The 26,920-nt window shown below is 44.5% G+C and overlaps 1 protein-coding gene across 1 annotated transcript in view; it reads left to right on the top strand.

Moving 5' to 3' along the window:
• The first annotated feature begins 9,177 nt into the window (after window positions 1–9,177).
• Window positions 9,178–26,920, top strand: part of LOC142593245 (regulating synaptic membrane exocytosis protein 1-like) — a 120,351-nt gene continuing 102,608 nt past the window's right edge. The window contains exon 1 of the mRNA XM_075707732.1: window positions 9,178–9,341. Within this exon, the coding sequence (XP_075563847.1) occupies window positions 9,178–9,341 (164 nt within the window). The remainder of the gene's footprint in view (window positions 9,342–26,920) is intronic.

Below are 26,920 nucleotides of genomic sequence, written 5' to 3'. Positions count from 1 at the left end.
TTCTCTGTCACCCAACTGATGCCACAACTGTGGTGAAGTTTTTGGATTTTCCTTTTTTGTGTCATGGATTCTGGATCTGAGTAACAATTACTGTTTCAGAGTTGTGCTTCCAGAGAAAATTTTGAAACAGATCTTTGTCATTATCTTGTCATCGGCTGCATTTCCTCTTGTGGGATTGCTGGTCAGCTGATCCATGAAAGAATCATTGACAATTTCATCTATAGTTTATGACCCTGAGTGAAGTTTCGCTCTTCTACATGGAAGTAACTGAAGTGACCCAATACTTTCTGTCCTTACCAACTCTCTGACTTCTTACAGCTTAACTCAGCTTGTCTCAGCTCCTGGTTGGGAGACTGGCAGTGCTGACCCCATTCTATAGTCTTCCTCTTTGGGACTGGCACTTCAACCCAGCTTCTGTGCTACTTGGTGGTTAGTTTGTTCATTCAATTTGATCCCAAGCTCTAACTAAACATGCAATTCTATTGTAGCAGTAACATGTTATACATCTCTCATTCCTGTATATTTTGTACAGAAGTATTACAGCATCCCACTTGCTATCTTTCTTCCATCAGGAAGAAAGGAGGAAGAAAAACAGCTGTAATTGATAGTTGTTCAATCATATCATCAGTAGTTTTTGATCCAAAACCCTTTGCTTTCAGGACTGCAGCAGAGCTTATGCTGTTGTGTTTTGACCCTGAAGCCTGCTGCTCTCACTCTACTAATATCAACATCTGAGCTCCATCTTCTGTTTCTCTACTACTCTGCTGAGCCCAAATGCTTTCACCTTCATTGCAAATTCATTAATTCTACTCCATTTTCCTCATCCTGATAATCTTCTATTCTGGCACTTTGATTTTGTCTTTAGCCTGGAGGGCAACAATATTGACTGTAACTGAAGACGTTCTTATACTTGTAAAAATCTTCTCCGCTCTAATTATGCCTTGACCACGAAAAGTGTTTCAACAGATATAATTCTGATTCTATTTTTAACACAAAACAACACTTACATAGATATCCCTTTTCAAGTTGAATATCATGTATTGACCTGAGACCACAGACCTCTCTTTTAGGAGCTCAGTTCATAGTCTCATACACCCTAAGAAGGGTAAAAAAACCTGAGTAGAGTTTCATCTTTTCTTTCAGCATTTCAGCTTTTAAAGGTGATTTGCAAAATAATCTGGGAATATAATTCTTTGGCAACAAAGTAATAATGACTACTGGAGGCCACTGGGAAGTAATTTTAGGCACATAATCTCCAGGCATTAGTGAGTTATTTACTTCAAACTTCTTCATAAGATTTTTTCATTTAAGAAACATGGAACTTCATATAAACAGTTGTATTGTATTGTTAGAACGTTGAAACAAGATTATTCAGGGTGCAGCTTTTGACTGGAACACACTGATCTAGGTGCCACACTTCTGAATTTTCTCCCTCTTTACAGTTTGGTACTTCCTTATGCATATAAAAAGTATGTGCGTACCTAAAGACTCAGAACAAATAGAGAGGATTGCATATATAAAAGAGATATTTAATGCATAAATAAGAATATTGTGTTGCATCTTTTTGGTAGTAAAAATAACATTTTGAAAGAGAAAAGGAAACAGCTGGTTTCCTGATCCATATTGAAACAAGTACTTTAAATCACCTGTGTAAGCTCACCTGTTTTACTCTGTATTGCGGTGATCTACAAGCACTCAATCTTTGTTGTGACTCAGAGTACTGCAACTAAGGCAAGGCTAAGAGAAGTAACTACTTCGATTATTCAGCTTGATTGTAAGAGCACTGTAAGATGTGGGAGGCAGATGGATAGTTAGACCACAGGAATTGGATGTGACCCTTTACTATTTTCTCCTTATTTCCAGTGACTCAGTTGATGACTTGGGTAATGTCATTTACTCAATCTGTGCCTCAGCTTCCCCAATTATAAAAATGGTACAGCTGGCTGAGAACTGGGTTGTCTCCTATGTGATTTTTTTCCCCCTTTATTTCAGGGTACTAAATTTAAACAGCAAAAATCCAAATCGTTTGCAAAATAAATGTTCCCCAAAATGTTGGTTTGAGATTGTCATGACTTCGTTTTTCATGCTTTTTCTTTAATACAGTTGTGCCTTTTATACCGAAGTATTTAACTTCTTAAATACAATATATATGTCACAGTTTTTCATCAGTGGTTGCTCTTTCAATAATTTAGTATAATATGAAGTTCAAACAAAATGAATCAAAACATTATCAAAATGAAGAAATTCTACAGCACAGAAACAAAATGGTTTAATTTTTCTCTAGTTAAACAATGCAGTAGATGCTGAGATATTTCTGACAAATGCTTTCATTTTGATGAAATTACATTTCATTTAAAGTCATGAACTTAGTACACATATTGGTTTTATGACATCTGGTTGTTCTCACATCTCATCTGACATCTTCCTCTTTCACAGGTAATTATTATATTTCTATCTGTCTTTCCTTCTATTTCCTTCTCTTTTCCACAAGCACATCACTCCTCTTACAAATAGCCTCTATTTTCTACATATTTCAAGCACTCTTTTCTCTCAGATTGTCTAGCTGATTAAAATAATAAAGTTAAGTTCAAAGCAACTGTTCCCAGGCTGTGCTTAGCTTGAATTTTGCTGTTTCTTCCTGAACCTAAAAGGGCTTCTGTGCCTGAAAGTTTGTTCATCTTTTCTGATCATATCCATTGGATAATTAAAGGTATTTTCTCCTCCATGCTTTGCCTCGCTACTTGTTAAGGCAAACACAAAACTCCTGTGCCTGCTTTAGTAACAATACTGACTTTCTTTTAAAGTATCTTGCAATTTATGAATAGAGATGCATGAGATTATATAGGTTGCAATAGATAGTAAGACAGAACTTGCCATAGCACATCCTCTACTGTAGGAACAGTTTTGGAGAATGACACCTTCCTCCCCTCCCTGCAGTCCTTTTACCTGCTGCTTCTTTGCAGCCTGTCTGGGGAATCAGGTGTTTACTGCCAATTAGGCCTGATAAAACAGCAGGAGTTTCTCGAATTCTCTTGACAAGAGTATTTCTGGGCTGCTGGCAGCTGTTGGAAGGCTTCTGGCTACATGGACAGCATTAGACTTCAGTGTACTAAGCGCTTTGTTCATTTGGTGATTTAGATCACTTAGTCATAGTGTAAAACATTCAAGACTTTATTGAAGATTTTCTTTTGGAGCAAAAATAATGGTAAGATACTTCATTAAAAAGAACCTTTATATATTATAACACAAAGTACATATTCATTGTATCTACAGGCTACTTTGCTAATTATATTAGCACTGTTCAGCAAAAGCACTGGAGCAACAATAAAATTCTTATTCCAAAAAGGTATGGTCCATAATTATAGAAAACATTGTGTTACTTCAGCACTTGAACTGAATCATTGCTTTTCCAACTGCCAGATTGCTGACTAAGAGTATTGGGCTTCAGTTTCTTCCGTCTGAGCCATAACACTTCTCAGCCTTTCTGACAGATGTGAAAAGATATTACAAACTTAGGGTATTTCTGTGCCCTGGCCTTATGCAGTGTTCCCCTGAACTGAATGGGGTCGAATATGCCTGCACTATCAGCTTTAGAGGATAGGTCCGGAAGGTAAACGAAAAGCAGATGATGACTTTTTGGGGTGGAGGGTGGTGTCAGTTCCGTCATTTTTGCACTTTTTTCTAGGTAACGGAGAAAAAATGGAAACTGATCTTGGTACTTTGGAACATTATGTTGTACTTAAAACCTTGTTAGTATTTCTGAGTTAAAAAAATAATTATTAACAAACATGTTTGGAAAGTAGTCAGACTGAAATGAGCTCATAACAGATTCAAATCAGACAGGAGTTTGCAAATGCACTATTGCACCTAAAAGGCTGTATGACTTGGAACTGCACATACAGAAGCATCATGTCATGGAGGAGGAAGGTGACAGTTCCTGTTTATGCATTTTTGGCAAGCTGCACCTGAAGGATGGGATGATTTTCTGGAAACTGCCATGCCAGAAATACACAGCTAAACAGGAGGGAACTGAGAAGAGCAAAGGGAATAATTAGAGACCTATGGGGGTGGGACCAGGTTTCTAGTCTATTTTTTTAAGGAAACCAATCTATGCAATCACACTGGTTTTCTGTCAGTTCTCCAGCAATAACATTTGAATCTCTTGACCAATTTCAAATAAGCCTGACAAAAAAGGTGAGGTCTAAAAACACTGAGCTCCTGCAGGTTTTATGAAAAACAGCAGCCAGATAGAGGAGACTCAGATTTGTGCACCCACTAAAGAACAGGTGGAAGTGTGAACTCAGCTGCATTATTTGACACAAGAGAATCCAAAGCTGTCATCCAAAACCAGGCTCCATAAGGTTTGCTGCCAATGGAACTGCTAGTTTGTTGTTTGGGGGTTTTTTTTCTTCCTTTTTTTCTTAATACATTTAAAAGAAGACCAAGAGTTCTGTCTGAGAGCATTTTAAGGACACTAATCACTGCAGGATGTAGGCACTCATTATAAAATTATGCATAATAACAAATCTTGTCCAGAACAGGCCCTGAAATCCCTACCTGAAATGATCTCCCCTTGTGCCAGTGTTTTCTGTCTGCCTTGAAAAAGACTGTTTCCATTTCTTCGCGTGCTAGAGCTAGCTGTGACCTGCTTCTCTCTCTTAAAATACTGCAGTACCACCAAACTTAAAGAAATGAAAAATCGTGAGTCAGACGCCCAAACAAAAACTGCTCTTGAAAATCATGATATGTTAATAAAAGAGATTTTACTGTGAATTTGGACTGTCTTTGAAGTTTTTAAATTCCTTCAACTTATTCTTGAGTGAGAGAGAAGTCACAGCGTCCCACTTTTACTAACCTTCTCTTATTGTGAGAAATTACTTTGAGCCCTTTATGCTACAGGGTATTTCATCCTTCATGGCTGTCCCTTAAACAGCAAAACCCCTCAGACTGAAAACTCCTCCACAGCTTTCACTATCCCCAGTCTCCCACGAGTCTGAGAAAGAGCACCACTCTTCTAGGGAAGGGACCTACAGGAAACCCCCCTGAATTGTTTGTTTCCAGTTTCTTCTTTCAGTTTGCCTCAAGCAAGAAAACAGACAATCATGACTGCTCACAGCTAGGCTAATGAGAAGAGCTTGAAAAGGGAGCGTTAGTGGAATTGAGAAATTTAGACTGTGGCCTTTGGATAATCTGAAAGGAAGATACTGGGGAGAAGGAAAGTTCCTAAGATTGAAGGAAGGTCTAGAACCATAAAGAAATACACATCTGTCATGCATGGGGCATGTGTGGATACTTGTTGTTATGAACTGAGAAGAAAAGATCACAGATTCCATTACAATGATGGGCTTCTCAAGTTTAAGAAAGTAATTTACCTGATACGCTACAATAGCTATAGTGATATCCCATTTCTAGATTTCACAGCGGTCTTCCCTAGATAGGACTTCAGAGAAATGGAGTTAATAGGATGCCTGTCAGTGACAAGACTTTGGATGTCACTAAGCAGGGGGCATTCTTACTAACGAGGCAATGAAATTCTCTTCAAGGCTCTCATGTGTCATTCCAGCTTCAGGATATGATGTATTGAACTAGACTGGGCTTTCCACACGTTGTTGGATGGACAACAATGTCAGATATTTCATCTTTACAAAGCAAATGTGGGCAAATCAGAAAATGACCACTAAAAGTTTGAAGCTCTTGCAATAAGAGCTGAATCTCTTCATGTAGCCCTACAAAAAATGAGATGACTTTTTTGGTTTCTTCTAGATTTCTCTCTAGTAAATTCTACTGTCTTTTTGCAAAAACAATGTAAAATCATTTGTTGTGCCTAAGACTTTCTAGGCATTAGGAAAAGCATTGCCAGAAGGTTGAGAGAAATGAACCTTCCCATCTACTCGGCACTGGTGAAGCACATCTGGAGTGCTAAGTCTAGTTCATGGCTCCCCAGTACAAGAAAGACATGGACATGCTAGAGCAGTTCAAGCAAAGGGCAATGAAGATGGTTAAGGGATTGGAGCATGTCATATGAGGACAGGCTGAGAGCTGGGACTGTTTAGCCTAGAAACAGAAGGCTCAGAGGGATATTATCAATGTGAATAAGTATCTAATGGGAGGGTGTATGGAAGACTGAGTCAGGCTCTTTTCAGCGGTGCCCAGTGATAGGACAAAAGGCAATGGGCACAAGTGAAAACACAGGGGAACTCATCTGAACATGAGGAAACACTTTTACTGTGAGGGTGACTGAGCACTGGCACAGGTTGCCCAGAGAGGCTGTGGAGTCTCTACCCTTGGAGATACTCAAAAGCCATCTGGACATGGACCTGGGTAACCTGCTCTAGCTGACCCTGCTTGAACAGGGAGGCTGGACTAGATGACCTCCAGAGGTCCCTTCCAAAGTAAATGATTCTGTGCTTTTCAGTAACACAGTTTTATTCACAATATTGGCTTGGTGCAAGTCCACACTCCAACTTCCATAATTTTTTTTTTAACCATTACTCTGCAAAAGCTTTCAGCTTTCCAAGTTATAAGAAACTATATATAAAGTCCCCTCATACTCTTTGTATTCATTTTTTATTTCACACGCAGCAGTAAGAATTCATGTGGTTGACCCAGCATATAGTAATTAACAAAGTAATACAGAACAGACATACATGTGACTGTGTCGGTAATTAATAAAGCAGAAAGGTGAGTAGGATAACTTAACCTCATTTTTCTTCATAAATTTATCATGGAGACACTTGAGTCTTATGGTCTTAGACCTTTCATGTTTTGTTTAGGTTGGCCTTAAAGCAGTGACTCTTCGACACTAGGGCCACTGCTCCAGGGAATTAGTTGTTGCAGTTACTTGAGCTACATCTTTTATGTGGCATGTGCAGGCCTAAATTATCTGAAGGAGCGTGGACTAACTATGGATACCTATAACAGCATAATAATTGTGTCTTGTGTTACCATTTCAGTCATGTCATGTTTTAGTTGATTGTGATACTCATCAGAGGGTAGTATCTCACCTTCTGCTCATCGTCGTATTCTTGTCTATCTTGCTTCCTTCAGTTTGGAGGTGGCTGCCATACTTTCGCCTGTTGGTAATGAAGGGCTAAATTCTTTAGCATCAGCCTGTAACGTGAAGGCTATCTTCCCTGCTGGTCGCAGATGGCGGGAAGTGATTTTATTGATTTGTTAGTACTTAGCTAGGAGGATTACATCTAGCAGTAATAACGTGGCCAGGCCCTGGGACAAATCACCACATGAGTTAGCGGAGGGTCTGTGTCTTTAACTGAGTGTGACATTATGATATTTACCAGCCCTTCACAGTGCTTTGCTTATTAACACCACTTTAATCTCTTCTGAGCCATCTGTCGGTCATTCAAGTTTCAGTTTCCTTCATGTACTGGAAGAGTTGAGAGACTTCACTTTCTGAGCTGAACTTGGACATTACCACTCAAAAGTTCTGGTGGTCACAGTAGTGCTTATTATTTTTTTTTTCTTTTTGTGTTATCAAATTGTGTCCTGCAGAAAATCCCTTCGGGGGACACAAGCAGATGGCAACAGTAATTCCTCTCAAATTCAAAGGGTCACAAAGGTTCATAGCTTGCAGAATTTGCATGAGAGGTGTTAGTGTGGCTGGCTGAAAGCTGGTCCCTCTCCCTATTCCAAACCTGGTGAGTTTGGCAGCAAGAAGCATTGAACACTGCCAACGCAGACTTTTTTTTTCCTTTGGTTCGTGCCCATCAGACAGTGTCTCTAGAAACCAGAGCTGTTTCCATGCTGTGACCTCGGCAGAAGCGTGACTGAGAGGTCTTAAGTGTCAGCATGTGTTAGCGGTAGTTCACATTTTATTTGAAAGTGCAGTTTTCTCTGTATTTCAGCTTTGCATTTCTAAGTAGCCCGAACGATTCCATTCACTGATAGGCACGCGTTTGAGCAAGGGATCTTTCAGAGCTATAGGCACGAGTTTCTGGCCAGTGGATTACACGCAGATGATCTCCTATAGCACAGGGCTGTTGCGTTCCTTACCAGCTCCCCCAAACCAAGCAGCCCAGAGCTGGTAGATCAGAAATCGGTAGGGAAGCTATCTCTGGGAGCGATCTTCTGTGTCATTGTGCGCTACCCCCTCAGTTGAAGAGCCGGCACTGTGGCACGTTTCACGGCCACTTTTGGTGGGTCACAGCAGTGAGAAAATGGGGCCGATAGATGAGGGGAGTTAGGTGCGCTCGCCACCCCCATGGGAGGGGCGGGGGGGCCCACGGCATGGGTGCCACCGGGTGTAAGAAGCGTAGGAAGCAAGCGCTGAAGCCCGGGACCCCCCGCGGCAGCGGCGGTCGAGAGGTGACGGCGCCGGCTCCGGGCACGGGGGCTGCGGCCGCGGGGGCTGTGGCGAGCACGCCCGCGGGAGCGGCGACCGCAGCGGTAGCCCGGGGCTCGCCCGGCGCCTGAGCCAGCCGACAGCAGGGCTGCCCGGCCGCCGCCCCCTCCCGCGGGTGGAGGGGGGTGCTGCCGGGGACTCGGGCGAGCCCCCGGCCCCGACCCGCGGCGCGGACAGCTCCAGGGGGACGTGAGGAGGGGCGGCAGCGGCGGGGCCAACGCCGTGGCCGTGCGGCCGGCGGACGAGCGAGGGCGGCGGCGGCGGGGAGAGGCGCGGCCGGCCCGGGGGCCCGGCCCGGGCAGCGGCGGGGGCAGGGGCAGCAGGGCTGCCGCCCGTCAGGCAGCGGCGCCGCGCCTCGGACTCCGCCTCACCGGCACCGAACTCCCCCTCCCTCCTCCCAGCGCCAGGCTCGCAGCGGCGGAGCATTTCGGCGGCAGCACCCGCCCTTCCCGGCCGCCCCCCCCCGCCCCGCTCCCGCACGCAGCCCGCCGGCGGCGATCGGCCGCCCCCCGCGCCACGGCACCCCCGCCCCGCACGCCCACCGCCGGGAGGATGGGCTGCGGGCGGCGGCGCGGCAGCCCCCGAGCTCCCTGAAGCCGCGGAAACAAAGGGAGCAAAGCGGCGGCGGCGGCGGCAGCGGCAGCCGGGCCGGGGTGGATGCGAGCAACCATGAAAGGCTGGGTCTCCGCCTCCTCCGCTGCTGCCAGAGAGCTGCCGGCTGCTGCCGCTCGGAGGACTACACTGTGAAGGGGGCGGAGGAGAGGCTGGCTCGGTTTGCCGTGCAAAGGTAGAAGGTGTAAGGGAGAGGCGGAAAGAAAATGTCTTCTTCGGTGGGGCCCCGCGGCCCTCGCCCGCCCACGGTGCCCCCCCCGATGCAGGAGCTGCCCGACCTGAGCCACCTGACAGAGGAGGAGAGGAACATTATCATGGCAGTGATGGACCGGCAGAAAGAAGAGGAGGAGAAAGAAGAGGCCATGCTCAAGTAAGCAGACGCCAGTCATTCATTCATGCAGGCACTCATTCATGCGCCGGTCGCCGGCGGGCGGGAGCGGGCGCTGCCACAGCCGGAGCCGCCACAGCGGGAGCCGGCCGGTGCCCGGGGCCGGCCGGCTTCGCCCTGCTCGGCGGGGACCCCTGGCCGGGGCCGGCGCTGCGGAGCCCCGCTCCCGCTCCGCTCCCGGCCCCGAACTTCCTCCTCCCCGGCTGTCCTCCCCGCCCCGGGCAGCTCCTCCCCAGGCAGAGCTGCCGGGGGAGCCCGGCACGGCGGGACGGAGCGGGACGGCGGCCCTCCCCGCCCCGGGGGAGCCGGCGGCGGAGGGGCGGGCGGAAACCCCGGCACGGGGGTGAGGGGCGAGGTGGGATTCCTTTGGGGTCCCCAAAACCCCGCCTCTGCCAGGAGGGGCCGCTGGGTGGGGTTTCCCTGCGTGCGGGAGCCTCCGCGGCTGCCGTGCTGCCCCCGCCTGGCTCGGCCTCCGCCGCCCGCCGCGGGGCTCAGGCGGCTGCCCCCCGCCGCCGCCCCCCGGTCCCCCCCCGCCGCCCCGGCCCCCCCGGCACCCCCGCCGCCTGCTCCCGGGAGGGCAGCGGGCTGTGGGGACAGCAGGGCGCTCGTAATTAGGAAATAAATGCGATGAGTCGCCCCGCTCGGGACAGAGGGGAAGCGTGCGTGCGTGCTGGCGGGACGGCGGGGCAGCGGGTTTATCCCGCTGCCGGCGGCACGGGGAGGGGTGCGGGGGGGTGTGGGTAGGTGCCATGTTTGGAAACCAGGTCCCCACAGCCTCTTTTGAACCTTTTCTCTCTCGTGTGTGTCCCCCCCCCCCCGCCCCCCGCCACATCCTTGCCAAACGGCGCATGTGACCACAATTTTCTAGCCTCCTCCGTCAATAGGAGGCTTCAAACGGAACGTTACCAAATTGCCTGCTGCGAGTGATGAGAATAAACAGATTGAAGCTGTGGCCTGTGGAGGAGAATCAGGGTTTCTTCCCTTCTGACTACCCGTCAGGCCTGTTCGCTCGGGGGGGAACGGTAGGAGAGGTGACTGGAATGCGTGCAAACCTCTGACGTTACCCGGACCCTCCCTGCCACGGGAGGTGTACCCTTACCTCACTGTCTTCTGGTTGCGTACACCTGTGCTTGGAAGGGATGCTCTGAAGGTGTGGCGCGATCTGGGTGTTTCTTTTGGCAGCATCGGAAAGACCCACTCTTAACGATGCGGGTGCCAGCTCTTCCCCGCGGCTTTCTCTGACCGATGGAGAGACCAAACCCCCGCAGGCTCCCGACTTCGGCCCCCCGCGCTGCGCGTGGTTGAAGCTGGGACGGCGTTTCAGTAATATTGCTTGTCTCTGTCCCTTCCCATTGCTGCCTGGCCCTGAATTTTTACCGGGGCTACTGGAGGTGGTTGCAACGGCGGGTACCGAGGCCCAGCTGCTGGCGTTGCGTATTGCCCAGGAGAGGGTCTCGGGCTGGGAGCGTGGCGTTTGGATCTCAGTCCATGACGAAGAGTTCAGTTTGCTGTTGCTGTTCGTTATGCTTGGGGTGTGGCTAGTCTTGGAGGTGGGGTGGTTGAAACGAGGAACGTTTTGTGAAAATGCGTTGTATTAGTTAATGTGGGGAAACGTAAGTGAAGGATCCCTCCTCAGTTTCTATTTATCAGAATAAAATTAAATAAAGGAGTAGCTCAAAGGCTCTAAACTACATTTATCCTTCTTCCATTCCTTGTCCTCCAGCACAGCTACTTCCCTATAAATATTTAGCTTTTATTCCGTGAAGAAGATTACTGGTTCTGTGATGATGTTGCAGAGCAATACTATAAATCTTACAGTCACTGCAATAATGAACTTTTGTTGGTACAGATGGTAATTTCTCAGCCCTGTTCTTGCTAACATGGGGTAGAGGATAAATTTTCCTCCTTTCCCCCCCCCCCCATTTTTTTTCTTCTGCTCTTCTTTCATATTGGCATTTCTGAATTCTGGACTGATACTTCCTTCTCTGTGAGATTATGGGAGTCTTCAGCAGTTTTACTAAATGAATTTAGGACACTTTAAATACAATTTTCAGAAGAGGTCAAAAATTGTGCTTTGTGAATTCAACTTGAAATTACTTTATATTATCTTCAAAGGTTTGCGATACCCAAAGTTAAAAGTTTATTTCCTTACAACAGTTCTTTCAAATCATGAGAGTAACAGTCTAGGCTCTCCATTGGTCTGAGAAATGGTGACTTTAAGTAGATTTTTTTTTTCTTTAAATAAAGACCCAGAAATTAATAGAAAATACATTGGGAAACTTACAAACCTGCACACTCACTTTAGCTATATGGTTGGTTTTTAAAGATTAGGTAACAGCAAATAGTTTTCATATGGATTATGGTTCAACTCTTACAGAAAGCCACTAGATTTTCTGAGATTGCTTGCCTTTTCTGTATGCCGAGCACTTACTTCCTTTTTGGGACAAGAGCTAGACACATCTTTCCATCCAATCTTGTAAGACTGGATTTTAAGACAAGAATTTACTTCCATAATTCTGTAGAGGTTTGTTACAAACACACAATGGTGTTATCCAGATGACACAGCTATATTATAAAAGTCATATATTGTCACCATCCCTTCCTGTTATCTTCAGTAAAAGTTTTTCTGATTATCCAAATGTCTAAGCAAAACAGCCACCAGTTTTCATTTAAAACCACCTGGCGCAGAAATGTTTCCGCCTGTAACACCCACATGCAAATCTGTAATGTCCCCTGGAAGCTGATCTGTGTTGCAAACTAGGCTACCTTCAATCCTGGGCCGATCAGAGGCCAGATACGTGCTGTCTCATGAATCATAAGGGCTAAAAAGGGTGCAGCATTTCTCTCCTGTTCTGGATGTCCTGATAGCAATAAACGTTTTTAAAACAGTACTTGTAATTTTCCTTTCCAGCACTCCTTATGGCAGAAAACTGTAGGAAGGATTATTGGTTAAACTACTGTATTTTTCACATGATGATCATAAAATTGTGGATCCAAGGGAATTTGAGGTATTTCTGTGAGTAGACTGTATGGATCTCAGGAGAAGTGAAAGAGATTAGGGTCGTGGGTAAAGAGGCTGTGTCCCTCTCCTCCGGGTCTGTACCTCTCTGTCTTCCTGAGCCCTGTTTCTGACTCTGAGCTAAAAGCCTTCTTGTAAAACCTCTCTGCCAGTTCATGCTGACATCAGCACGTACTGCAGCGTGCCAGCCTGGGAGCAGGGCGCTGTTACAGGGAGCAGGACTATGGACAATGTAATGCTTTCTCTGCTTGCTCTGGAGAAAGGCAGAAATGCATGCTTTGGTTTGAAACCACCGGCTCATCTCTTTCCGGGAACTTGCCCTATTTGTCAGTTCCTTGGCCCGCTCAGTTTCCTCCAGCAGTCTGGGGCTAATGGAGCTTGTCACACCTGTAGGATAAAGGCATGCAACTTGTACTGGCCAGCGTGACTTTCTTTTTCTAGGTATACCTGGTCAGTGGCAGAGACCTTGTCCTCCCCTCACCCTTCCAATACCAGATTTCAAACCGCCGTGTGTGGTCTTTGTGGAAGGGGAACGTTCTTCTATCCTATGACCTGTTGAATACCTTGGAGCAATGTGTTGAGGAGTTAGGGCTTTTGAGACGGTTCCTCCTTTTGCTTTTTTTATGAATAGGTGTACCTTGGCATGAGGAACGCTTTAACATTAGCCGATTGCCTTGAAATTGCCTTGACATCCAAAGACGAGTTTTGCATTCCCGCTGTAATAGGGGCAGTGTTGCTAAGTACTCCTGAGAGCATGTCCATGCCTTTGTGCAATAAAGTGTGGTCCCAGTCTGCTGTACGGCACTGAAGACTCAAATCCGCATAAGCACTTCGATGCTTACCTGGCACTAAGTAGAAACTGAGGCACCTTGTGTGCAGTCATGAAATCTTTCTGTAATGATGCACCCGAGAAGCTGGGTGTTACTGTGTGTCCAGCACATATAGGACCAGAGCATGTGAGTGCCTCGGCTGCTGAATTGCTTGCTGTCTGCCTTACGCCTAAGCCTGTTTGGGAGTCACAAACTACGTAGTCATATGCTTAAGTCCTCTGAAAGACCTGACGCTAATACAGTACCTCTATAATGCATATTGATACTCAGTGCTGAACTCAAAGTGCTGTTGTCACAGTGATGGCCGCTTTCCTAACATGTAGGGGACAGGCGGTATTACTGCTTCCACCTACCTTAGGTGTAACAGCCTGGTGGTTAGGAAGTGGTTACCTAAGCCCAGTACACTTATCAGCCTGAAGAAGTTGTGTCCTAGACAAGTGCCTTTACATTAGAACTTAGTGAAAACAGTTTGGCTCCCCATACAGAGAAGAATGAAAAGTTTATGGGCCCAGGAGCCTAACTCAATGTCAAGCCCAATAGGAAGAGTTCTTTTTGCGGAGGAGCTGTCTTGCTGTCATGCTGCATGCTTCTGGTTACCGAGGGCTGTTAATGTAGCCTTTTTAAAATGAGTCAGAGAAGTTTAAAATACTGAGAGGTCTGGGAGAAGGAAGTAGGTCTTCCTGTCTCCAAGCTGAATGATCTGGTCTTGGGGCTTCAGAGCTTTGCGTTTTTGTTCCTCTGTGCTTGGGAGAGCTTCACCTTCCTGCCTGCCACACCTTTGACAGGAGCATGGAGAGTGGGTGGGGCTTTACTGTGGTAGACTCAACTCTCATCCACTCTTGTTTCCCTGTTTCACACTGACTGTGCCAGATTTTGCAGGTATCTCTGAAGACTGTAGTCTCTAGCAACTCTTTTAATTGGAGCTTGGCCTTACAGACCCAAGCTTCTGATGCTCCTGTATGAATAAATGTTTGCGTAGGACAGTGGTAGAATGTGCCATGGCCTCCTCTGCAGACTAATTCACGCTGGAGGCATCTTTCCTGTTTTACATGGTGGATACTCCTGTAGCTGAAAGGGAAGAGGTTCGTGTTGAGCGGCTGATGTATCTAGCCTGAAGTCTGGATGTTGCCCTACAGGTGACTCTGATGTGACTAACAAATGGTGAGGAAGTGTGAGAAGGCAAGTTTTCAAGGAGGTTGAAGAGAGAAACAAACCATCATTTGCAAAAACGGGGTGGGGGACAACTATTTTAAAGGAAAAATAGTTGAAAGATAGCCTGAGACAACTATATTGTTTGTGGGTATAAGGTGCTTTGAAGTGAAACAACCCCAGTTAATATAGAGCAAATTTCAGTCATAGACAAATCACAGAACTATATATATTTATATAGATGTACTTAAGCTGAAGTCTGCTTATGTGCAGTTGTGTGCCTTATCTCATTGGGTCAGTTAAGAACTAAGTGCAAACCACGGCAGCTGTGAAGACAGCTACTTGAGTTCCAGTTCTGTTCTGCGGCAGACCCTCACAGCCCAATAGGACCACACACTGGGACAGCCAAAGTAGTTTTCTCCGCCCCTGCTGGGGTCAAAGGGGGAACAGCTATAAATCAACCTTAGACAAATTTTGGCCAGAAATTAGAAGAAGGTTCCTAGTTACCATGACAGTCATTTTCTGGAGCAAATTTAAGTGGGGACAAAAGCTCTTGCGACCCTTCTGATGGGATTTAACAAGCCTGTGAAAGAGATTGTTTGCCAAGGTAGTAGCAATAGTAGGAAACTTAACTCAGAGACATAGGAGGTTCTTTGTAGTTTTGTAACTCTGAGTAGGTTCAGTAGAGAGGCTAGCAGGTACTTGAAACCTTCTCAGATCTTAAGAAAGTTCTTGCAAGATTTGCCATGGGAGTGGCAGTTAATAATTATGGAGAAATTGATCCTAACACCCTATTTTGACCATGTAGTGTGGTGCACAAACTTGATTTTAGTAGAATTTGGTTCTCTAGAATCAGCAGGGATATAGGAGCTGCTCACTTTTCAGGGCTGCCAGATCCTGAAGTCACTTGCATTGGGTGAGGATCTCCGTTTCAGAGATCGCAAGATAACCCCTATATAGTTTCCTGTGTGCTCCTGGAAGCTTCCAGCCCGAACTGCTAGCTGTGTAACTCTGAAGATGAACAGATTGGCCAGGAGACGTGCTCTTAACTGGTTTCCTGGAGCCAATTTGTTTCCCTTTCCATTTCTAACAATTGGACCACACCTAACATCGTCAGAAAACATTGGCTACTGCTCAAAACACAGTGGCAGCTGCTGCCACCCTTATTTTGTATAGTACTTATGGGCAAAATAAGGAAGTAGGGTTCCAAGACCTTCTTAGCCTGAATGCTATAAATCCCCAGACGATAATTGCCCTTCTATAAACAGTGGGGAAAGGAGAGGTAAGATCATTCTTCATCCTTTCTGTTGAAACTGGGCCACTTTGCAGAAATAAAAGCAAGAGTCAAGGGGCCATCATGAGGAAGTCTGTCTTTATCCTGTCTTTAGGATAAAGGATCTAAAGCCTATCTTTAATCCCACTGAGAAGACAAAAGTGGAATCGAGAGTTCTGGGAAATGGTTGTGCACTTGGCACTAAGGAATTAAAGGATAAAATAGATAAACAATACCAAGACTCCCTCCTCTGAGTCAGACCCCCTCTTGCTTATTCTTTCTGTGGTCCCATGAATGTCACTTTCTGTGCAGTGGAGCAGGAGGAATGGAGGATGCCCTCACCTCTGCTGCTTGACATGTTTATTTCTTCCTTTGTATTTGAAGGGGCTTGGAACCGCCACATTTCAGGCTCTGTGATGGAGCAGGGAGCAGAGTTCAGGTGGCTTACTTGTGCATGGGTAGTTTAAGTCCCTAGAATCACCCGGACAGGCTGTTTGAGTATTGCCTTGTGCATCTTCCTGGCAGTGCCAACTCTGATCCTGACATCTGAGTGTACAAATCCGTGGTGAAACCATTTTACTTCTGGAGGACTGCATTTTCACAGAATCACGTAATGGTTGTGGTTTAGCTTGTGGTTGTGGGCAGGAGTCTGGAGATTGTCTAGTCCAACCCCCTACTCAGAGCAGGGCCACCCAGAGCCGATAGCCCTGGACCATGTGCAGATGGCTTTTGAGTATCTCCAAGGACAGACACTCCACAACCTCTCTGGCCAACCTTTTCCAGTCTTCAGCCACCCTCACAGTAAAAAGTGTTTCCTGATGTTCAGATGGCACCTCCTGCATTTCAGTTTGTGTCCATTGCCTCTGGTCCTGTCACTGGGCACCTCTGAGAAGAGTTTGGCTCTGCCTTCTTTACTTCTCCCCACTGGGGATCTATACACATAGCTGAGATCCTCCTGAGCCTTCTCTTCTCTAGGCTGAACAGTGCCCACTCTCTCAGCCCTTCCTCATGGGACGTGCTCCAGTCCCTTAACGGTCTTTGTGGCTCTTTGGTGCACTTGCTCCAGTATGTCCATATCTTTCTTGAGCTGAGGAGCCCAGAAATAGACTTAGCATCCAGATGTGGCTTCACCCGTGCTGAGGCAGAGAGGAAAGATCATCTCTCTTGATCTGCAGGCAGTGCTTTTCTAATGCAGCCCGGGATGGCGTTGGTCTTTGCTGCAAGGGCACATTGCTGGCTCATGCTCAACTTGGTGCTGATGAGGAATCCTCAGTTGCTTTTCTGCAGAGCTTCTTTCTAGCTGGTTGGCCCCCAGCAGGTACTGGTGCATGGGATTATTGCTCTCCTCATGCAGGACTTGGCACGTCCCTTTGTTGAATGTTTTAAAGCTTAAGAGGGAGACCAGTATCTAATGTGTTCTCAGATCAGTCTGAATCATTCAGGGGGAGGATTGCTTGTGGTCATGGCTTCCAGCCCCTTTCTCTTTGCTGTCCATGGCCCTCACTCAGGGAGGGAGAGAGAAAATTGAACAGTGCAGAAACTATTGTTGCCTTTTGGCCAATGGAAATGTCAGAAAGAATTTAACCGCATTTGAGGCTTCAAGTTTTCACCGCTCAGAATGCAGATGTGGCCAGAAAGATGTCCCGATCGAAGGAGACAACTGTGGTGACCTCAGAATTGAAAGGAGGGTTTGCATGACTTTCAGGGAATTTCAGAGAATTGATAGTGATTTTTAAGCAGGAAGGTGGACTGAGTAGTCCAAGGAGACTACTATATACCGTTAAAATGTATTCACAACTGCACACAGTCATGCGGTAAGGCAGTTATGAGATAGACATTGACTGTTCTACTGGGGGGCCATCTCACCACCAAGGCAGGAGCAAGAGACTGTCAGCAGACAATAGCAGATTCATAGGAATTTCCTCAAAAGCTGTAGAAGAGTGGGAGGTGTTAGGGGATGACCGCCAGTAATAAACTTCCCTACCATGTTCTAGACATGGGCTTCAGATCAGCATATGTTGAAATTTCAGGAGGTCTGAAGTACAAACTTTTGTCCAGAGGTCTTTTCTGGCCCAGTTTTCAGTGGTTTTATTGAAATGCACAGGGCATTTCTGTGCATGCGTCTTCCCACATGATTCTCCACCTGATACAAGAAACCTCCAACGCTTCATGCCCAGCTTTGTCTGACATTGCACTAATACTTTCTGACTTGGAAGTCTGTGAGTCTACAAATTCATGGGCATTATCTGTGCCCTGCAGAAGGGTGAAGACAAAGACTGGGTGAAAGAACATGATCTCTGGGCAGGAACTTCTCAAAGTGCAGGGTGATTATAAACCGAGATCTTAAAAGGAATTATGCAGAAGAGACCTGTTCTCTAGAGGGGGAGGGTACCCTCCTGCTGGTTGTTTTTCTGGAAAATAGCAGAGGGAGAAGAACGTTAAGAGAGATTTGAAATTCTCGGTCTTGTCAATGCCCTTTTATTTCTGAAGACTCATGTGAAGAATTTTTTGCATCCTTGGATACAGGAAAGCAACTAACAAAGACGTAGCATGCTTCCTTCATCAGGCGGTTACTAAGCATTTTAAGACTTGAACTTACTACCTTAAGAAAAGGCTATTTAAAAATACTGCTGCCCTTGTATTCTGGCTTGTTGGGATGCAGGCGTTATTGAAGGTGGAAAATGACAAAATTGAAATTTTATTTTTGGTTGCCAATAGTTAGAGCCAGTTCTAGCCAATTTTACCTTCTTCACTCTACCCACTGGTGCCCTCTGCACTTGTCTTCTCCCCTGGGTCTACCAGTTTCAATTAATAGATGCTGGCATGCAATTACATTTTGGGGAAAAAAGCTTGAGTGCCTACAGTTTGACTCTAATTCCCAGTGGTGATAAAACATATAAGAAAATCTTATGTAACCAAAAGTTACAGACACGGAGAGGTTTTGTTCTGCTTTTTGAAAATACTTGCATATAATTTACAATTACTGGAATGATTTACACCTGATCAGGGCTGCGTTATTTACCCCAGTCAGATCCATGTATTGGATCTGTAAGGAGGCAGATAGCTTATCAGGTCTCTGCATCTGTCAAGTTAAAATTGGTTTATCCCTTCTTTTATACTTCACAGATATGGTAAAATATTATGCAATGTTTATGGTGTTGCCTAGTTTTGGAATCTAGGCAGTAAATGTTAGTCAGAGTTATTTTTGGTTTTCACAACAAACAGCAGAAAAGAATACCACTATCAGTTTGCTTTAGTAGTTACTTAGGTAAGACAATTTGCACAATGCGATAGGATAGCATTGTAATTCTTTGTACTTATAACTGAAGTAATCATTCCTAAAATTTGATTGCATATTAGATACTTATGTCCAGAGAGAGTTTTAAACAAAAAAGCCGTGTTCCAAATATATTTTCTGGCACTGTTACAGAGGCAAGAAAAGATAGTTGCAATTTTCAGAATAATGACACACACAGAAGCATTCACACACTTGCCACTTCAGAGGCATGAGGAGACACGGCACGATGAATAGCTGTTTCCAGACAGTTCTAGATTGAATTAGAACATCTATTTTGGCACTCATTTCTGAGTTTGTTCACATCAGGTGTGCCTTATTTTCAGTGTCAGGACTTTGTGCGCTTTGCTTATGATAAGCATTGTTAATACTGTTGAAGATAGGGGAGCGTGTCTGTCTGTGAATGGTTTTTTTTCAGATATCTAATAAAAATGGGTAGTGTTTGAAATGGTCAGTCTTTCCTATATTAAGCCCTCTTGGAATCACTGGAGATCAGTGTATGTCCTGAGAGTTGCTTTTTGATCAGGGGTCAACCTAGCAGATAGAGCCACACCTTTTAAAGATGGCAGTGGTGGATCTAGCAAATTAACTGTTTCAGTTTTTGAGGATCTGGGGTGTAACCAATGAATAATTTTCTCTGTTGTTTGGGCTTTAGATAAACAAACTCTAGTTAGAATGGTGGTGTAAATGCCTTGCATCAAAATACAGTTATTTACTTTAAGGTCCTTAATTGAGAGTTATTTTTTTTAAACTTCATTATGTGAAATTTATTAGGACGTTGCTCATGATGGCAACACAGCCCAACCATGTTATTTTAGTGTAAGTACTATTATATTGCAGAGAAAAAGTCAACTACTCTTCTAGCAAGAAACAGAGTGCTCTGTTTGTTCTGAGAATTGCTAATGGAAGTCTTCACATGCTTGAATGACCTAAGTGTGAAGTGTCTTCTCAAGTATTTCTCTTGGTTACTGATACTACATACTCTGAATTGATGAAACAAAGGAATTATGTACCCCAAAGTCTGTCTACGTCTTATATTATCAGGTCTAATAAAAGATGCTATATATTTTTACAAACCTAGTTTGGCCTATGAGCCTAGAAAGCATTACAAATTTCATAGCCATTGCTCATGAAGATTTTGTCTATATTTTTGTAAAATATATATTAATTCTAAAGTCTTTGAATATACTGTGAAGACTTCAAAATTGTATCAATAAACTAGGATTTTGTAATATTTATATTGATACATCCTTCTCTTTCCAGATATTTAGCAAACCTACAGTCCTATACTATACAAACAATCCAAAGATTTAACTAGGGGCTATTTGCATCAGTATGTAGTAATCATGTGAAAGTATTCTACAGATCAAATGATTAGTAATAGGACTTTTGAGAGAAATGACAATGAAGCAGTTTATATAACAAAAGGCCATTTTGGAACTGGATGATTGAATATGTTTAGCTGTGTTTTGAGCCATGATTTGTTAGTATAACTGTTTTCTTTTGATGCTTCCATTGGTCTTGGAAAAAGCATCAAGACCTATGCAAATCCGGAATAGTAGCTATCGGAGCTTTCTAATATCTTTTTTTTTTTTTTGCACAATTTCTTTAGCACTTGCATGTACTAAGAAAGCAGTCATTTTTCATTTCTATTCATTATTCTTTAGGTTTTTAATTAGCCTTTCATATGAAGTTATTTCAAAATAAAGTCATTGCTCTTTTGCATATTTGCAGTATTAACTTTAGAATCATTTTGGCATTTGACATCAGGAGGCTAAATTTTGTACCGATTAAATGAAATTGCACAGATGTAGATGAAAACATAATGTGAAAGGTTGAGTGGTAAAAGGACATGAACAATCCATGAGTATTTTAGTTACTTTAGGTGATAAGTCTCCTTGGTACTGTTATTTATTGCAAAAACTTTGACATTGGGTGACAAAGACAAACTTCAGCCATGCAGTTTAATGTTAAGCCAGCTATGTGTTTTTAGCTATAGATGTAGAACAGGAAGGCAGCTGTTTGATGGAGTGCGTGGTGCATGAGGCTAGGCAGTTGAGAAGGAAGGACAGAATTCATGAGAACTCTAGATCATCCTAGTTTAACTCTATTGATTTTGGCCCTGGATGCCACCTGCAAAATATCAGGGTAATGGGTTTGCACTTTATGGATGAGAATTAGAAGAGATTTTGTATGTGTATGTGTGCTTGTGCCTAAGAATATGGAACCAGGCTGTGCGGAAATATGTACAAGTTGTTTTATGGACTTTAATTGCAACATTATGTTGCTTAGCATCGCTTGAAATATGCAGAGTGCGTTGGTGAAATTTGATCAGGAGCTGAAAATTGGGAACAATTTTGCCTGCAGTCATGTCACGGGGACAGGTGCCACAGTTGAACAAGCTGCTGCCATGGACCAGCAAACCGCTGTATTGCTGTGGTCCTGTGCCTGTGCTGAGTTTGATTAACTGCAGTGAATCTCTGCCCTGGAACAAGCGTCACTGGGAGCACATCTGTTAACTGGAGTAAGGCTTAAGTGCTGTTGAGTCTGTTTAGATGGGATACATCCCTGTATAGTCTTGTATTTTGCAGAAAGCAGCACATTTTTCTCAAATGTATTCAGTAACTGTTCGGTTACTCCCCAAGCTTAATGTAGAAAGAAAACTTCAGATAAGTGAAACCAAGACATAACTAGCTACGTTTCTGGAAAAAAACCCTATTTGTCACTGTTCAAAAGTGTATTTGTATTTTTTTAATCTGTATTTTTTTAATTACTTTGTGTGGTGTCTACCCCTAATTTCCTGCAGTCTTAATTGTGTATTTTGTTTCCTCTGTTTTCTCCAAAAAGCTGTTTTTCAATATACTCATAGAAAGGAACAGTATTCACTCAGAGGTAGAGATTGCAGAGTTATATTAATTGATTCTGATAGTGTATATGTAAAAAGTGTGTAAATTCCTTTGAGATTAAATGCACAGTACATTTTTCTTATATTTCAGAGCAAAATTAGGTATTGATTTTTTAATGAGAAATCTTTTCTAAGAATATAGAACCTCACTAACATATTATGATTCTCGTATTTTGTGTTTTTAGATTATTTGATATTGATTGTAGTTTTTAAATTTAAAAGCTCTCACATTTATAAGCAAAATCTCTTCATAATTTATCTTGCATTTTTTTTTAAAACTATATTAGCTTAAAGCAGAACATCCTCCCTTAAAAAACTCCTTTTCAAACAATTACAGTACTCACCGTAAAATAACTTTCACCAGGAACTGTTTGGACTGGAATGACCAGTTCAGGGAAGCAGCGGTGACTTTACAGTTTGGTTCACCTGTAACATCCCTTTTTTTGGTGGGGATGTTTCATGTTCTAAGCTTGTCCCTGTCTGAACAGGTTTAAATGGTCCATGTGGAAAAGGAGCTGGGGAGCTCTCGTTACGTGGCAGATGAGACAGTGCGCTCTCCTTCATCCAGCCAAGGTGCTTGGAGTCTTTCTTTCCTGGTATTTATGCTGTATGGGATCAAAAGTAAAAAAGCTGAGGTTTCCTTGAGGTAAAGTAAAATTAATGAAGTTAACGATATGGGGGAAGAATCTTGAGGAGAAAAGTAGCAGCAGTAGTGTTTCCTATTATTGAGGGGGTTTGTCCTTTTATTTTTTACAGCGTTTGCAGTTTGGCAATGCATTCAGCTCTCTCCTTGCAGAATTTATGGTCAAGTATGCTTTTTTTCTGTCTGCATTTAAGTGTTTGCCATATTTCTCTGAAATCAAGACCTTGTCAGAGTGATTCATGGTTTCTGTCACCTTCCGTTGGATTACTGCAACATACTGTACATGGGATTACCCTTGAAGACCGTCCTGGTGATCTCACACAGTGCCTTTTTACTTTTCCCTCTGCTTCCTATTGCATGTATTTCAGCTTAAAGCAGAGCTTTCCTTCCCGTGTACTGGTAGAAGAACGCAGGTCAGCTGAGACCACAGAAGAAAGCCTTCTTAAAGTAGAGAAGACGGGGAACTTCCACCTACAGCTTTAATGGAGGGGCCCTAAATTTGAGAGCTTTCTATGAAAGCCAGAGTTTGATGAACTTTCTGCGAGGGCAGCTTGCTCGTTATGTGGAAGTTGCAGAGGTGGAAAGGAACTGATCTTCCTGGCAATTTACTTAATGGTGTAAAATACCAGGTGTTAAATTTTGAAGACAGGCCCTTGCATGTCTGGCATTCATAAATAAACCAAGAAAATCAATAAGTGACTTCGGCAACTGCCACCCTTTTGACTCCTTTGTCAGAGGCCAAGAACTGAATGAACAAGAAAATTAAAAGTGTTTTCCCTGAAGGAAAAGGAAAAGTAGCTTTTCCTCCAGGCTAAAGCTGAGGTCACTGAGAGTACGGGAAAGCTTTTTTTGCAGTGTTGCCATAGTTGGTCTGAATCTAGTCTGCAGGTGTTTATACTGTGAAGTTGTGCCCTTCTTATTCGATATGAAGATGTTTGTCCTTCAGAGAGCTGCATCCCAGGGCTGTCAGCCTCCTATTTTTTTAGTTAGTTCCCAAATTATGTTTTGTTACATTTTGTAAACCTGAAAAGTGCTACTGTTGTCTGTGCACTGGAAGACAGTTCCAATTACGCCCCGTAATACTGTAGCCCTTCCCAGCTGAATTCTAAACCAATTTATAAAGGTGCGTGTGTCTTTATCTCATAATACATTTTTCATTAAGGCTTTCAACTTTACTTACCTTCCAGATGTTTAAATCATCATGGTTACACTGAGGTATATCACATATATATCTTACCTATTATATACAATATATCTAGTACATCAGAGTTCAATCTATAATATTTCAGGAACATGTGCGTTTTTTTCTTCTTCCTCATTCCAGGCATTATAATCATGCACTTGATAAAATAAAATCCTAGACGAATCAAGTTGGGTTAAAGAGCCGTTGTATACGTATTAAACTGCATTTCTGTTTAAGGGGAGCTTCCTGCAGAACTGTAAGGAAACCGCAGTACTGTTCAGTGCAAATGTCATGCTCGGTTCGTAAAATGTTGCTAAGAGGATGAACTGCGGTCGGTGTTCAGACATACAAAGCGCTGTCCAGCTGTGGCTGAGGGTATGTCGGCGCTGTCCCTGGAGGGGTGGTGACAGCGCAGAAGCCGTGCTGATGTCTCCCAGGAGGGGATTTCGTTGTCTAAACCCAGGTGTCTGCTACTATTTGAGATGTCCAGTGGTACCCCTCCTTGTCTTCATCTCTCCCCCAAAGGGTGGGAAGGTGGTTGCTATTTTAAACGAGGTTTTGCAGCAGTGGGCAGCAGGGAGCGGAGGGAGCTCGGGAGCAGGCGGTGGTTTCTGTAGCTGACTTGCACGGAGCTCCCTTGGGCACATCATGGGTGGGTATTTCCTCAGCTGGAAGCGGTCCCCACACCATCCGCATTTCATTGCTGGACCCAGACAGCAATGGCAAAAGCTTCAGCTCAGTGGACTGGTCTGCTTGTGTTTTCAGACCTGTGCAACAGCCTGCCACTTTCTCCAGACCCCTCCTGCGGGATTTCTGAGATGGCTATCTTTCCTTTGGGGATCTCTCATTTCTCAAACAATATTATGGCTATTGAGGTAAGAGAAGGTTTCCCTCCACGTAAGAAGCAGCACCTTTTGTATGTGAATTATCATTAAACTGCCATCAGTGAAACTGAGATACTTTGTTTGATAAAATCCTTATTTTATTTTATTGTGTTAATCCTGAGTCTCATGCTAGCTAAGGTGTTTTAAATGTTCTCACGAGGTAACCACCAGATTAATGAGAAAAGGCTGCAAAATAGTCAGCATTTTGCATTGTGCTGGCAAGGCTATTCACTAGAAAAACTATGGTTGCTTAGTTGCCATGGGAGAGGAAGAATGTGGAGAGAAGATGAGAGTGCGGGCTATGGCCTTGTGAGGGACAGCAAGAAAGGGAAAGTGAGCGGGAAACTGTAAGAAAGTACATGTCCCTTAAGGCACAAAAAGTTGGACCAGAGGGCGTATAGGCGGGTCTGTGGGGATCAGGCAGAGGAGGAATATATGACAGGAGAGAGATGTGAGGGGAAGGCTGGAATTAGCTGGGATGGGAGCCTGGAAGCAGGCTGTGAGTGATGCAGCTGCCTATTCGTCTAGTACAGAACAAGCATAAAATAGCACTTCTGCACACTGAGAATTGGGTAATGAAAAGTGATGGATCCTTTGGTAGCAGACCAGGGACTTGCATATTTATGTGTCTGTTTCGCTTTGGGTTTGAACTGGAGATGGTTAAGCACACAAATCAGGAGGAGGTGAACATTTATTTTCGGTGTGAAAATAAATAAATTAGAAGGCAAGTAGAAAATACAAAGGTTCTGAAATGCTCAGAGTGTGAGCCAGCCTCATGACTGTGAAGAGAGGGAGGGGTCTGAGTCATTAGGTTCAGAGGCTTGGGGCTTGGCAGAGCTGCTTTCCCGGATCTCGGCAGGCTCGGATGGTGCAGCGAGAGCATCCGGAAACACAGGGTAGCATGACTGAAGAAGGAACCGGATACCTTGGTGCATTTGAATTCATCGTTCCCAGAAAATCAGCATTTTGTAGTATTACCTAACTACTCTTCGGCTGCCCCTAACCTGCTCATTGAAAGGTAGATCCATGTAAGAGGTCTGATCTGGCTTAGCAGGAGGGTGGTTAGGTCTCCTCCTTGTTTGCAGCAGAGGACTTGGAAACCCAGCCCAGCCACATCTTAGAGTTCCTAAACCTGATAGTAGTAATCCACATTATTATTTTTCAAAACAATCTGCTGTGTTAACCCAGTCTCCGGATTCTGGGGCCTTTGTGGTTTTGAATATTTGGAATTTGCTTTAATCTTACTACTTACAAGAAGAATGCTTCCTCTGGTTAGGAAAGGGCCCCTGCTGTCACACGATCTGTATCTGAGGGTTGTGGAAGGGCCCCGCACCAGGAGTTTACCTTCCTAACAGTAAGCAGACAAAAGGGAGATGAGGTATAAAGAGCACACGCAGATCAGCTATAAGGCAGCACTAAATGTTGTGTTAGTCTCCAGGTTTACAGGCAGGGTGCCACGTCCTCTGCGTCTGTCCAGCCTTGTCATCTCCAGCCTGACATATTGGAAGTTCTGTGCATGTACATATTAATCTGTGCAGGCTTGGTGCCTGAGGGAATGGCGCGTGTTTGTGTGTTTCTGTTTTTAATTAAAGGTGGCATCTCTGCTTTTTGGGTGGGTGAAGAATGGAGCTAAAATGAATCAGCTGAATGGAAAGAAAAGGGAGTAAAGGATGTTGAAGTTTGAGGCGAGGGTGCAAGTACAGCTAAAAGACTGAGCAGGTGAGAAGGAAGGAGAACAACAGGGGCAAAGAGATCACTGTGCAGCAGAGACCTTAATCAAAACCATAGAAAGTGGTCTGAATGTGTAAAGGTCCCTGCTTTGCTGAATCAGCAGTTGCTCTTGGCTGGGAAGTCATCCTGGGACTTTTTTGTAGTTTTTCCCCAGTACCGCACTCTGGTGGGTAGGGATAACTCTGGTCCCCAAGGCAGTGTGTGGAGATCTCCACATGTGTGTGTGTGTGCATATGCATATTATATATAGTATTACGGGAGACAGCATTAGAAACTGGGCTGCATCAAAAGCAGTGTGGCCAGCAGGTTGAGGGAGGTGATGCTGCCCCTCTACTCTGCTCTGGTGAGACCTCACCTGGAGCACTGCGTCCAGCTCTGGAGCCCTCAGCACAAGAAGGACATGGACCTGTTGGAGCGGGTCCAGAAGAGGGCCACCAAAATGATCCGAGGGCTGGAGAACCTCTCCTATGAGGCCAGGCTGAGAGAGTTGGCGTTGTTCAGCCTGGAGAAGAGAAGGCTGCGAGGAGACCTTATTGTGGCCTTTCAGTACTTAAAGGGGGCCTACAGGAAAGATGGGGAGAATCTTTTTAATAAGGCCTGTTGTGACAGGACAAGGAATAACGGATTTAAACTAAAGAAGAATAGATTT

The sequence above is a fragment of the Pelecanus crispus genome, chromosome 3 (genome assembly GCF_030463565.1).
Source record: "Pelecanus crispus isolate bPelCri1 chromosome 3, bPelCri1.pri, whole genome shotgun sequence".
NCBI lineage: Eukaryota > Metazoa > Chordata > Aves > Pelecaniformes > Pelecanidae > Pelecanus > Pelecanus crispus.
This window is presented reverse-complemented; position numbering and strand designations above follow the sequence as displayed.